At 35.6% G+C, this 13,714-nt stretch overlaps 1 protein-coding gene across 22 annotated transcripts in view; it reads right to left on the bottom strand.

Annotated features, from left to right (window-relative positions):
• Nucleotides 1–13,714, bottom strand: part of EIF4G3 (eukaryotic translation initiation factor 4 gamma 3) — a 332,371-nt gene that overhangs the window by 61,267 nt on the left and 257,390 nt on the right. For 18 of the 22 annotated variants that reach the window (XM_045782022.2, XM_045782017.2, XM_045782019.2 and 15 more), the window contains 4 exons: nucleotides 13,201–13,320; nucleotides 12,706–12,816; nucleotides 7,059–7,229; nucleotides 204–401 (listed from right to left, as the gene is read on the bottom strand). In XM_045782022.2, coding sequence (XP_045637978.2) covers nucleotides 204–401; nucleotides 7,059–7,229; nucleotides 12,706–12,816; nucleotides 13,201–13,320 — 600 coding nt within the window. The remainder of the gene's footprint in view (nucleotides 1–203; nucleotides 402–7,058; nucleotides 7,230–12,705; nucleotides 12,817–13,200; nucleotides 13,321–13,714) is intronic. The other 4 variants (XM_045782024.2, XM_045782026.2, XM_045782027.2 and 1 more) reach the window with 1 other exon arrangement.

Below are 13,714 nucleotides of genomic sequence, written 5' to 3'. Positions count from 1 at the left end.
TCTATTTCCATGTCCTCTCCAGAGGTGAGGATACATTTTAATAAAGCAAGATTCTTTTATACATTGAGAGCCTTATATTAAAAAGTGCTAAAAATATATTCTCCCCTTTATGTTGCCCCAATAACACTTCTGGGAAGAATGTGTAGTGAGGGGAGAATATACCTCTTGGAGATTTCTGGTTTTACTCCTTCCTCTCTTCTTACCGTTACTAGACATCGACACATGTTTGCATAAGCCACAGAGAAACTGGGCTCATCGATAGCCTTCTCAAAGACCAGGTCAATGACTCCCTTCAGCCGCTCCTCTGTGTCAACAGTAAGTCCTGATACTTGCTTCATCAGTTGGTTGAACATCTGTGGTGTCAGTTTATTTAAGATACTTCGAACTTTTCTAAAAAGTTCCTAGAAGGGCCACAAAAAAGAGTGTTATAGTAACTGTGACAGGATGATTCTTTCTGTAAGGATTAATATTTTGTTTATAATTTATAAGTTCAACTTACCAAATTAACAAGGACTGTAAACTCATCACGGAAATAATTAAATCCATCTATTTTAACAAACATCAAACAATTATACCACTTCTTTTCCATAAGTGATGAGAATTCTAGGAATTAGGTATATTTACTGGTAGGAGTATCATCTGATACATTTCTCAGGGCAATTTGGCAATGTGTATTAAAAGCTTTAAAACTATGATATATATTCTGAAACAACTATTATACTTTTAGACTTTATTCATATTTAAGGATAGGTACAAAAGAGTTCAGCCACAATGACTTTCATCAGTACCCCTTTATAGCAAATAACTTAAATGTCCTAAAATAGAAAATCTGTCTAAATTATAATACAATATAAATTATGGTACAGAATACTAGGCAGGAGTCTTTTAAACTCTCATCAAATTAAAAATAGAAGAGAACTTCCTCTACTAGAAAAAAAAGCATCTATAACTCTACTTATTGGTAAAAGAATGACTCCTTTCCCTCTAAGAATAGGAATAAGGCAAGAATGCCTATTCTCACCATCCTATTCAAAGTGATACTGGAGGTCCTAGTCAGTGCAAAAAAGCAAAGAAAAAGGACTATAACCTGTACAGATTGTAAAGGAAAAAATAAAACCTTCTATTCATAAATGATATGATTATGTAGAAAATTATAAGGAATCTACAAAAAGAGATACTAGAACTAATAAATGAGTCTAGCAACATTGCAGAATGTAAGTCAACATACAAATAGCAATTTTATTTCCATAAGTTAGCAACAAACAACTAGAAATTATATATTTTAAAAGTACTGTTTACAGTAGCACCAAGACCATGAAATACTTAGTTAAGAATCTAACAAAATATCCATAGGAGCTATATGATAAAAACCATAAATCACTGATGAAAGAAATCAAGGAGGACCTAAAAAAAGAGATCTAGGTCACGTCCATGTATTAGAAGATTCATTATTGTTGTCAATTTTCTCTAAACTGATCTGTAGATTTAAAATAATCATAATAAAAATCCTAGTAGGGTTTTGGAGTTTTTGATAGCAATCAAGAAGCTGATTTAACAATTTATGTGAAAAGACAAGGGGAAAAAAAGCCAGAATAGCCTAAATAATTTTGAAAAATAACAAAGTTGGAGGACTCATACAACCTGATTTCAATATTTAATATACAAAGACAGTGTGGTATTGGCCAGGGGACTGACACATAAATCAGACAGAATGTAAGTCTAGAACTAGATTCACACATATATGATGAACTAATTTTCAACAAAGGTGCAAAGAAAACTGAATGGAAAAAGGAAAATCTTTTTTTTTAAGATTTTATTTATTTGAGAGAGAGAACAGAGCGAAAAAGAGAGAGTACGAGCTGGAGGGAGGGGAGAGAGGGAGAAGCAGGGAGTCTGATGCAGGGCTCCATCCTAGGACCCTGAGATCATGACCTGAGCCGAAGGCAGATGCTTAACTGACTGAGCCACCCAGGCACTGAGAGAAAGGATAATCCTTCCAACAAATGGTGCTGGAACAACTGGATATACATAAGGAAAAGAAAAAAAAAAAAAAGTCTTGATCCATACCTTGCATGAAATACAAAAATTAATTAAAACTGGACCACAGACAGGTATGTAAAACCTAAAACTATAAACTTCTAAAAGATAAAAATTTTGTATTCTTGGGTTATGCAAAGATTTTTTAGATATGACAGCAGAAGTACAACCTATAAATGCAAGTGTTGATAAATTCAACATGATCAAAGTTAAAAACTTCATTTCTGCAAAAGACACTATTAAGAGAATGAAAAGACAAACCACAGACTAGAAGAAAATTTTTGCGAAACACACATTTGATGAAAGATTTGTATCCAGAATATACACAGAACTCTCAAAAATCAACAATAAGAAAACCACCAGCCAATGAAACAGGGCAAAAGAAGAGAAATGTTATCAAAGAAGATACAAGAATGGCAAATAAAAGAACAAGAAAAGATGTGTTTATTCAATATATTATTTCATTTGGAAACACAAATTAAAACAACGCGATGCTACCACACATCCATTAGAATGGTTCAAATTTATAAAGCAGAAAATAACAAGTGCGAGTGAAGAAGCAGAATAATCGGGAGTCTTGCGCCTTCCTTGCCAGTGGAAATGCAAAATGGTCCAATAACAACCTTTGAAAACAGTTTGGCATTTTCTGATAAAGCCAAACCTACGTTTACCAGACAATTCATGGATGTCATAGCTACAATTTTACCCAAAAGAGACAAAAGCTTATGTTCACACAAACCCTACACATAAATGATTGTGCCACTTCTATTTATAATGGCCAAAACCTGAAAATTGTTTCCCCTGTGAAGGGATAAACAATCTGTGGTATATCTATAACAATGGAATACTAATAGGTAATAAAAAAATAATCGTACATGTAATGACTACAGATGCATCTCATATGTAATATGCTAAGTGAAAGAAGCTATATTCAAAATGATTCCATTTATTTGATATTTTGGAAAAAGCAGTGCTATTGGGACAGATTAGTGACTGCTAGAGGTGGGCATGCAGGGAAAAGATGGGTATAAAGTAGCACAAGGAAATTTCTGGGGTCTGATAAAAACATATCGTATCTTGATTGCGGTGGTAGTTACATGACTGTGTGTGTTCATCAGTTGTAGAATTATACACCAAAAAGTAAAGCTTACTAAATGTAAATTATGCCTCAGTAAAATATGAAGTTGCAAAAATCCATGAAACCATGATTTAGCTGAAAAGGCCTATAAAATGTTATATTTTATATTTTTTTATTTATAAAAACTGATATCTGAATATAAGGATTTTTAAGATACGTGTCCTCTACGAAGGAGACAGTAAATAAATCTATTTAAATCTTTAAAAATTATATAGTTAGGTTTTTCAGCAATGAGTCAGCACTGCTTTTATAAAAAAAATTAAATTTCTTAGGGGTGGGAAAGTCACCAAACTTCTCTCAATTGCCTCTATCAACTGAGAATACTGGTGAGGTCTAAGACAACCTGTGCTTTAAGAAAAAACAAAAACAAAAACAACCTTGGGGCACCTCAGTCAATAACCGGCCAGCTCTTGGTTTTGGCTCAGGTCATGATCTCAGGGTCCTGGGATGGGGCTCCATGTTGGGCTGTACACTCAGCAGGGAGTCTGCTTGTTTCTCTCTCTCTCTCTCTCCATCCCTGACCTGCACATGTGCCTGTGCTCTCTTTCTCTAGGGTAAATAAATCTAAGAGAGAAAGAGAGAAAGACTTTTACTAAAGGCAAAGGGAGGGAGGGAGGGAGGGAAGGAGAGAGGAGGGAAGGGAAGGGAAAGGAAGGGCAGGGAAAGGATAGAAAGAAAAAGGGAGGGAGGGAGAAAAAAACCCACAACTTGCAAATATCTCAAATATTTCAGATGATAATCTAAGCTTAAAAACTAGGATAAAAAAAGTAATTTATTAAAGTAGTGAACAGCAAAGTGACTACAGTTAATACTGTATTGCATATTTGAAAGTTGGTAAGAAAGTAGCTCTTAAAACTTTTCATTACAAGAAAAAAGAATTTGTAACTATGCATGATGACAGATGTTAACTGGATTAATAGTGGTGGTCATTTTGTAATATACACAAATGTTAAATCATTACAGTGTATTAACTGAAAGTAACATATACCGCAATGAAAAAAGAAATCGGCCATCAAACAACAACTTTATTAAAAATCATTAATTCACGGTAACTGATATCTACTTGGGGCCCAACAAATTCTGTTAGGTACAAATAAAGCATCGGGCACAGTTACTGTGTTCCAGACCACTGAACTTCAGCTGCAGAGACAAGATAATTTTAAGTGAGGTAATGAGCAAACACCAGATGGATTAGGAGCCACAGAAGGGAGCAGTTTATGTACAAGAGAGGTCAGAGGCAATGCATTAGTCAGCAAATGAGAACTGGGTCAGGTTATGAAGGATAAAAAGAGCTGGCTAAGTGACCGTGTTAACTATACTCAAATAAAAACTAAAACTAAACAAACAACTAGGGGTGCCTGGGTGGCTCAGTCGGTTAAATGTCTGACTTAAGTGTCCAGGTCATGATGTCAGGGTCCTGGGATCGAGCCCTGCATGGGGGTTCTCCGCTCAGTGGGGAGTCTGCTTGTCCCTCTCCCTCCTCCTCCACTACCGCCCCCCCACATTCATGCTCTCTCTCTCAAACAAATAAGCAAAATCTTTAAAAACCACAAACAACAAAGAAAACAACTAGCGAAGTAAAAAGAAAGGGAAGAAGACATTTTAGAAACGGAAAACATTTTAGGAAGGAGTTATTAGTGAGGGTTTTCTATTTTGGGAATAGAGAACAAGGAAAGATCAGAGGACTAGTGTGTGAGTTGTGAGAGAAAATGAGGTATTTATTTTTTTATTTGAAAATGAGGTCATTAAAGACAGGTTAAAAGCTAGGGTAGAGATATAAAAATCAGTCCTTCAGGTAGAAGAGTCAGGCAGAAGCAGTAGGAATTGTTGCAGCAAGAGAAGAGAAGAGAGACATAAGCAGGGGACCTCAGCAGTGGAACCACCACAGTAATATATGCAGTTGAAGTCTAGACAAATCATAAGGCAATGATTTCCTAGAACTGCCTCAAGGAGAAGATGAAACCTTACGATACAGGAAAAACAAGATCATCGGTATTAGTCATAGTGTTGTTAAAATACAGTGGTAAGAATGAAGTTAGAGTGAAAGAGTTTTTTGGAAGTGGAGGCAACAATAAAACTACTCATTTGACAAAAAAGTAAACAAACAGGATTAGCAGGAGCACCAGGTCAACGTGATGTATACAAAAAAGAGAAGGAATGGAGAAAAGATCCACCATACTTGGAAGAAAAAGTATCAATAACAACACGATTGTATTCACCCTGAAAAAGAAGCCTATTAATTCTCCACTGGATTTGCTTTATCTTTTTACTAAAGAAAACTTATGCAATTAATGAATGATACCTCAACACAGTAAAATTATGTTTCTGAAATAAAACTTAACCAATAATAGGGAGAACTTTGTTACCAAGTAAACAGAGGCAGATTACAAGTTGCAACAAATAGATTATTCCACAACACCTGGGGTAACTTAATTTCTCGAAGCTTCAGTTTTCTCATATGTAAAAGAAGGAAAATATCTATTCCCACTTTCATAGCTACTGCAAGAATCTAATGAAACGAGGCACTAATATAAGTGCCTTAACTACTAAAACAAGACCTCTTCATCTTCATGATAAAGATGCAGCAGGAATTTTACCTATCTTTGCAAGCCATTTAGGCCCCTTATCAATCAGCACTTCTCAGAGGGACTGGAGGGAGAGATCCAGATGGTATTTCTAAAACGAGGTTGAGATACATTGAGAAGAAATTCGGGAAAGATTAGGTACTTGATTTCAGTGAATCCGGAGAAGGATGTTCTTAGGGACAAATATCTGGGGAAATCACTAAAAAGATGAACAAAGACAAGCAGCCAATTAAAGGTTGACAGCATGGCTTTGTGATGAATAAGTTCATCTTGGTCTTGATTTGTATCAACAACTTCTTTGGTTAGTTTATTTGTTTATCAAGTATACTGAGTATCTACTATGTTTGTGGTTCTGTGCTGGGGGCTCCAGGAACCATGCCAACTGCTTTACATTACTTAATTCAATCTTCACAGTAGCCCTATGAGGTAGATAATATTAGTATCTTCATTTTACAGACGAAATTAAGAACTTGCCTAAAAGAACCTGCCTGTCTCCAGAGCTGAAGCTTTTGGCTGCTGTATTAAACTATTCACAATGAGAGGAAAGATATTTAAGGAACGAGACACTGACAAGTCAGCATATGATCTGTAGTGCCTAACTCTGGTACAGGTGCAAAAATCAAGAAGAGACTCTAGTCTTGGTGCCTAGAAACAAAAAATCCAAAAAAGGTAGTAGAGGTAATCCAAGTATAGGAAATGGCATTGTGTGTACAGCAAATGATGAATGAAGACTTAATTTCACACAAAAAAATAATTGTTCGGATTAAAGGAATTCATTCAATTTACCCTACGAGTTCTGCAGGCAGGTATGCATAGAAAGATGCAAAGAATTCAATTTCATTCCAAAGACTCCAAAACAAGCTTGGTTTCTAAATTCTAACTTATTAGAAATGAAGGCCTGACAAGGAGACATAAAGCAGCATGCTAACTACACTAGCACAGGGTACTGATTGAGAATCTAAAACCACATTTTTAAGAAAAGCAAGCATTGATCTAAGCCTAAATGATCAAAGACTATGACACAGAAACCCCCTAGATATAGTATTTATTTTGAAAACCAAACAAGAAAAAAGTATGTTGTCTGGCACATTATGCTAAAGATTTTAGAATAACGCTTTTAAAAGCAAAAACAAAACAAAACAAAACAAAACAAAACAAAACAAAACAAAACAAAACACCAAAAATCTTGAACTAAAATCTCTAGGTATACTAATAGGACAAAATAACATAAGTTAAAGCAAATCAAAACAACAGCATTATATTTCCAAAACAATGTTAGAATGTGCTTCTCTTCCCACCTGAGTTTTAATGTTTTCAGGATCCTCAGCTTGGCTGTCTCGTTTTTGGCTGGGCTTCCAGGCATTCTCTGCCTTTTTCAGGTGCACATCTTCTTTCACAGAGACTGTGATGATCTTCCTGGGCTCTCTTCTCTGGCCAGGTTGAGATCTTCGTGGTCCAACGTTCAACAACTAGGACAAGAATATTCTTTATTATATCTACAGAGTGTACTTAAAATTTACTGCCTCTGCTGTGCTGCTCAAGTCAAACCTGATGATCACACTAAACACTTCTTAGATGCAATTTAGATGTGATCTTTTTGGGGGGAGAAGGTAAGAGGACAACCTTAGAATACCATCTATGTAATGTTCTCCACTACTCCAGTTTTTAATCCTGAAGTCCTAATTTAGACAAAGTGATGGAAAATTTTGTTTGATACTGCTATTGTTCCTAACAAAAAAGAGTACCCCCAAACTGAAGCTTTATTTTTTACTAGTTGTGTGACTTTGGACTGCTCACTTGAATAATTATACAAATTCACAGGCAGTAATCATCACAGTTACAAAACTGCTTCAAAAACTAGGTTTCTATACTGCCAATGTGAAATGCAAATATAATTTTATCACAAAAATTCTTTATAGCGTAGATATCCAGCCTTACTACAGATTTGAATGGATCCTTCTAAATTTCCTGGGCCAGAAATACTAAAATAAGTCTTTCTTAAATCATTAAATGAGATTTAACTAAATTGTATCCTGAAAAAAATGTCTTCTTCTCTTTGTCCGTTCTTAGTTCCTGCTAGAGTCCCACTATACTCACTCTGTTAAAAACACTTGCTGGCATGTCATAATGGCCATCCAATTAAGAACAATTACTGCAAGAGATAATGAAGTAAAAGTTGCACTCTGTGTATTAAAATGTCCCTAACAGTTGCTACCTTAGATGCCAGGAAATAGCTTGTCAAAATTAAACATTTGGTTTGACAGTAAGTTCTGTTCCTTCCAGATCTGTTGCATATTGACAGCCTTTCCGTTTTGTGATATGCCATTTTCTTTCTTTCTTCCTTTTTTAAAATAGGCTCCACACCATGGAGCCTAAGCGGGGCTTGAACTCATTACCCTCAGATCAAGACCTGAGCTGAGATCAAGAGTCAGACGCTTAACTGACCAAGCCACCCAGGAGCCCTGATATACCATTTTCTATACCATTTTCTAAATGCTGAGTAAATATTGTAATTAAACTTCAAGAGGGAAGGAAAAAAACTTCACACAAGACATATATATCAGAATCATATCTCACTTAGTGCCCCAATACTACCCTTTTGAATTTATATGAAACTTCAGAGAAGGAAGTAGAAACTTAAATTTCATGCTTTATATAAAAAAACAGGTTCTGAGGCCGAAACTGGTAAGATTGAAAGCCTTTAAATAACACTCATTCTCAGAATTATACTTCGCCATCTGCCCTAATCAGATACAGCAGTATCAAGCATGTATCAGGATCAAAAGATAGAACTCCTGGGCAATACACAACAATCTTGTCAAATATACCCAGCTAAGTACTCAGCATAAATGATACAATCTCAGAGTATTTGGTACACATTAAAAAACCGGAGGTACCACACACAGTTTAACTAAAAAAGAACTGAAGAGGATCACACTGGAAAACTACCAACAGGAAGCAGTTGCTAAACTGGACAGTACTACTATAAAAACACTTATTTATAACTGAAACTTTGATATAGTAGCCCACACAAAACAATTCTGATAAGAGAATGCAGTACACCAAATATTATCTGATTTTTGTAATTCAGGTTATATTCTAGTGTAAACTAGAATGGACAACTAGTGTGGGTTAAAATCTTTTTCAGTGCTTGGATAGGTTCAAATAAACAATTATATCACAGGATGATTTAAATTAATCCATGAATTTGCACATAAAAATTTGTCAAGAACAAAGATTAGTTGGTGTAATGCAAGGTAATTACGTCAAAATCAGATAAGAGCCATAGTAATCATAATTTGGGGATATAATTTTAATCATGTTTGAATGAAGTATGAAATTTCCATTTCCAAAAAGTATTTACTAGAAACATCAATGAATATGCAGTGAGATGTGAATCTAGAAAGTAAATAGGACTTATGCCAAATCTCTTTACCCACTCCATGACAAATATGTATGGATTTCAAGTGAACTGCATAGTGATGTGAGAAATATTACTAAACAGGTAACGATGTTTCAAAGGAAAGTGAGTTTTGAAAAGATAACATAAGCTGTTAGTCCCAGATAAAAAGTTGGTATTATAACCTATGTGCAAGTTTCCAAGACAACCTTGAAAATTATTTAGTTCACTAGATATAACTAAGAAAGATACTGTTCACAAATATGTAACCAAGAATATTGAGTCTTCAACAGAACTGTTATACTTAAAAATGCTTAACACACTTAATAAACGAATCTCTAATGTACTCATGCTTATACTCTGAAAATGAAATCACTGTGTGGAACATCAATGCTTGGAAGGACTATGGTACAGCGGAAAAAAGAGGCAGATTACAAGATTAAAGGACTGTGGACTTTGAGTTCAATTCTGCTACTTATGAGCAAAGTTACTGTGAGCAAGTCTCTGAACTTTGTTGAACTTAGGCTTTCTCGTACATTAAATGCCTCAAAGTTATTATGAGGATCAGGGATATAAGGCATATAAAAGGACCTTAAAAACTAGTAAGTTACCATCAATATCAAAGAAGAAAAAGAACTTTTTAAAAAGTGTTTTCTATATAGATAGAATTAACCTTAAACATTTCATGTCCTTTATGTGTGCATGCGCGTGTGGAAAATTTAATACAAATTGTCAAATTTATAGCATCCTTCAAAAGATGCATCATATATAATGAATGATTTATTTACTAAACACACATAAAATTAAAGAGTTATGGAGTGTGTGTGTGTATAAATGAGCCTAGTCTCCTTGCTTAAAGGACAGACAATCCAGATTGGAAAGGGAACTTCCTGGCTGGCAGAGGAATTTTAAGGTATAATGTGCTCAGGGTCCAAAAATGTGACAACTCAAATGAAACATCAAAATTTGGCACTGACTGGGGTGCCTGGGTGGCTCAGATGGTAAAGCATCTGCCTTTGGCTCAGGCCATGATCCCAGTCCTGGGATCAAGCCCTGCATCAGGCTCCCAGCTCAGCGGGGAGCCTGCTTCTCCCTTTCCCTCTACTGTTCCCTCTGCTTGTGCTCCCTTGCTCTGTCAAATGAATAAAATCTCAAAAAAAAAAAATAATAATCTGGCATTAACTAGTGAGCTGCATGTTTTTTCCCCAGGTGAATTGAGTTTTACTTTTTTTTACCCACTCTCATGTATTTTTCTTAAATGTATTAAATAAAAAATCATACCCATCTCTGTTTTAGAATTCAGTATACATTGCTCTTATCTCATTCATACACTATAACCTTAAATTCCTCTGCTTACCTGAATAACCAAAGAAAACAGGACCAATATTCATCCTACCAAGTTTTAAAGAGAAATAGCCAAGTGTTCCTTTAAGGAGAAAGGGAAGGATGATATAAGCTCAGGAAACCTCTTTGTCCTTAGAATTTTTGTAATAGCTCAGCTAACCTAAAAGCTAACTGAAATAAATATGAATGGTAAATTACTAGCCTAGGGCCACTGTCTCTTCCTCAATACATGTCTTTTGGGGTACTTTTTGTGATATCTGCCCAGATTACTATTAAAATTAACATCACACCTGCTGAGTAATTTGACTTTTTAAAAAAGTAGAGAGAGCATACTGCCTGAGTGCTTCCAACAGCTTTATATGTTACTAATCCATCAAAAGACCTTTATGTTTGAAAACGTTGTGTAACTGCATATGACATGTTAAAACAACTGCTACCCATTCAAGTCTTTTGCAGAGAAGTTTATAGTAGGAGTCATAGTTACTTAAGTCACACCATGAAGCGTACGTCTAGTAGATCTTAATATTTTTGGATGGTAATCATTTATAAGCCAATTGGGAGGCTGGGAAAAATGATTAGAGGTATAGAACCAAAAACGATGAAGAGCAGGACTGCTGCTTTTTTTCCCAAACAGCATTATTAACTGTTCCTTTATATGTTACATAGCTATATCCTACGAAATTCCCATCTGAATCCACAACAATATGCCAAGGTAAGCCGGACAAATTAAGTGAGGCATATTTGTTAGCTACGGGAGATGCTGGAAGAATAATTACTTGCATTAGGCTTAACATATCAGTATACTCTGACGGATCACAATTTTACTTAAAAATTAGTTTGTGGCACATGACAGAGCTATTTAAAGAAAGTGAAGTAACTAAAGCTGACCTTTTTCAAGACATTACAAATTCCTGATAATGGCTCATTTCCAATCACATTACTTTGTACCAAACACCTCATTTACATATGTAAGCAGACAGATTAGTGGGCAAACATACATTGTGGTAATTTTAAAATTAATTTTCTAATTTCAATATTTTGAAAGACACATAGCTTATTCTCAATCCACAGCACTTCCTTTTTGTTATATCTAATTATTAAACAATAGCAAGCTGGTGATGAAAAGTGGCAGTATACGCTGGAGGAGGAGACGTGGCAAATCATACCTCCTGTGAGTGACGTATGAACAAAACAAGAGCAATATGATAATGACAGATGCTGTTAACCAGAGACTATCAAAATGGCATCAACATTATTTCCAATGTTTGGCAAAACAAAGATATAAATCAAAATCAAAACAAAAACAAAAATCAACACTAACAGAAATACAACTTTACATCACCAAAAAGGGAAATAATGCTGAAAAATAAGGTATCAAATGGTTTCTAGAAAGCTGCTTTCTAAGACTTTCGGCTGAGGTAATTAAAACCTGAGAAAATTTTTAATTTAGTATTTACAGAAAATAAAGATTAAATTTCCAACCTGTGTGAGAACAGAGTATCACACAAAGAGATACTGTTAAGATGGTAATGCTCAATAAATAACATGCTTCAAATTAAGGAGATTTTCTATAGGTTTTACAAAGCTTTCAACATATTGTAGGCACTGAAATATTTTTAATCACTGGCTGCAGGCAAACAACAAATAATTCAAATATCTACAAAGTGACATTTGTTTCCTGATGGTACAGTCTTATTTCAAAGCAGGTTTCAAAAGTTGCCATTCCAGAAATAAAAAGGTGATGGGAAAATAAAAAGTGTCACCTTAAATAAAAATATTTTTACAATAAAACAGTCTTAAAAGGGTGATCTGCAAATGTATGTCAAACTCCAAGCTCCTCCAGAAGTTTAAATTAAGTGCTCTCTATACCATTCCAATTTGGGAAAAACAGGTAGTCACATAACTGGCAACTTTCCCCCACGCTTTCTGCAAGTCTACAAAGCATGGAGTAGGCACAGCCTGCCACATCTTGCACAGTGCAGTGCCCCAGCATAACTCCACTGGTGATGTCACTTCTACCGCTGAAGAGCCTGCCACTGGGGGTGTAAAGGCAACCTGCAGTTTACCAATACTGCACTCTTTTATACATGTCATTTGTTCATATATTGACTTCACAACCTATAGTAAGTGGGAAAAACAAAACAGAAAATATCATAACACCAGAGACTATTGTTAAAAAAAAAAAAAAGGATTCAGCGCACCCCTAGAGGCAGGCTCTTCAGGGGTGGGTGCGACATCGCCAGTGGAGTGCAAGCTGGGGCTTTGCTCTGTTCCAGAATTGGCAATCCATGCCTGCTCTGCACTTTGCAAATCTGTAGAAACAAAGACAAAGAGATGACCATTAGCTGAATATCATCAGAGATCTCAACTATATCAGGACACCTCAAAATAAAACAGGAATCCTATTTAAGGTTGGCTCTATTTTTAACCCATCTGCAGTTCATTTCAATTGAAAAAATATGAAAAAAAAATCAAGACCAAATTAATGCAGACCAGCTTCTCTCAAGTAAAAATGACTCAAGTGTATTCTTTATTTGCTTTAATATTAGTATGGAAAAAAAGACAGTCTTCACCTCTTCTACTTCTTCTTGGTTAGAGGAATCAACGAAAAAAAGCCGCTTTCTTGCCGTTAGACAAGATGTCATGAAGTCTACGACAGTTTCTAACTAATTGGGTTGTAGGGAACTTGCACTTACAGGTACACCTCTTCCACCAGGGGTTTGCCTTCCAAAATCTGCAAAGGCTGGAGTAAAGTCTGGTCCTCGAGGCAAAATCCGAGGATCCAGAGTTCGCATTGGCAATTTGGGTTGGTTGATCTGCATGAAGAAGCAAAGGAAAGCTTAACACAGGTTTCAAAATATTCAGTGCAAAAAAAGTAAAAACTCAGACTGAAAAGTTATGTCAGCTAAAATGATGAGGACTGGCTTTCTGAGGCAGCGAAGTCCAATCTGAACCATGGCAGCTTCTCTGGACTTAGGCCAGCAATTGTTTTCTGGTGCCCTGGGACTGATCAGGCCTAAAATTTCTGAGGAGAGGCTAGACACAATCAGTATATTGGCTCAATAGACACTCAAGGACCAGCAGAACGGCACAAGAAAAGCTATGAGATCCTATGAACTAGGGACAAATTTGGGGATTTTTTCCAAGATATTCACCAGGACATCAGAGGACTTGCTTTGAAATCCTGCTATCACATATGTCAATTTTGTT

This window comes from Ursus americanus, chromosome 33 (genome assembly GCF_024610735.1).
Source record: "Ursus americanus isolate L20-20 chromosome 33, mUrsAme1.1.p, whole genome shotgun sequence".
NCBI classification, from domain to species: Eukaryota; Metazoa; Chordata; class Mammalia; order Carnivora; family Ursidae; genus Ursus; species Ursus americanus.
This window is presented reverse-complemented; position numbering and strand designations above follow the sequence as displayed.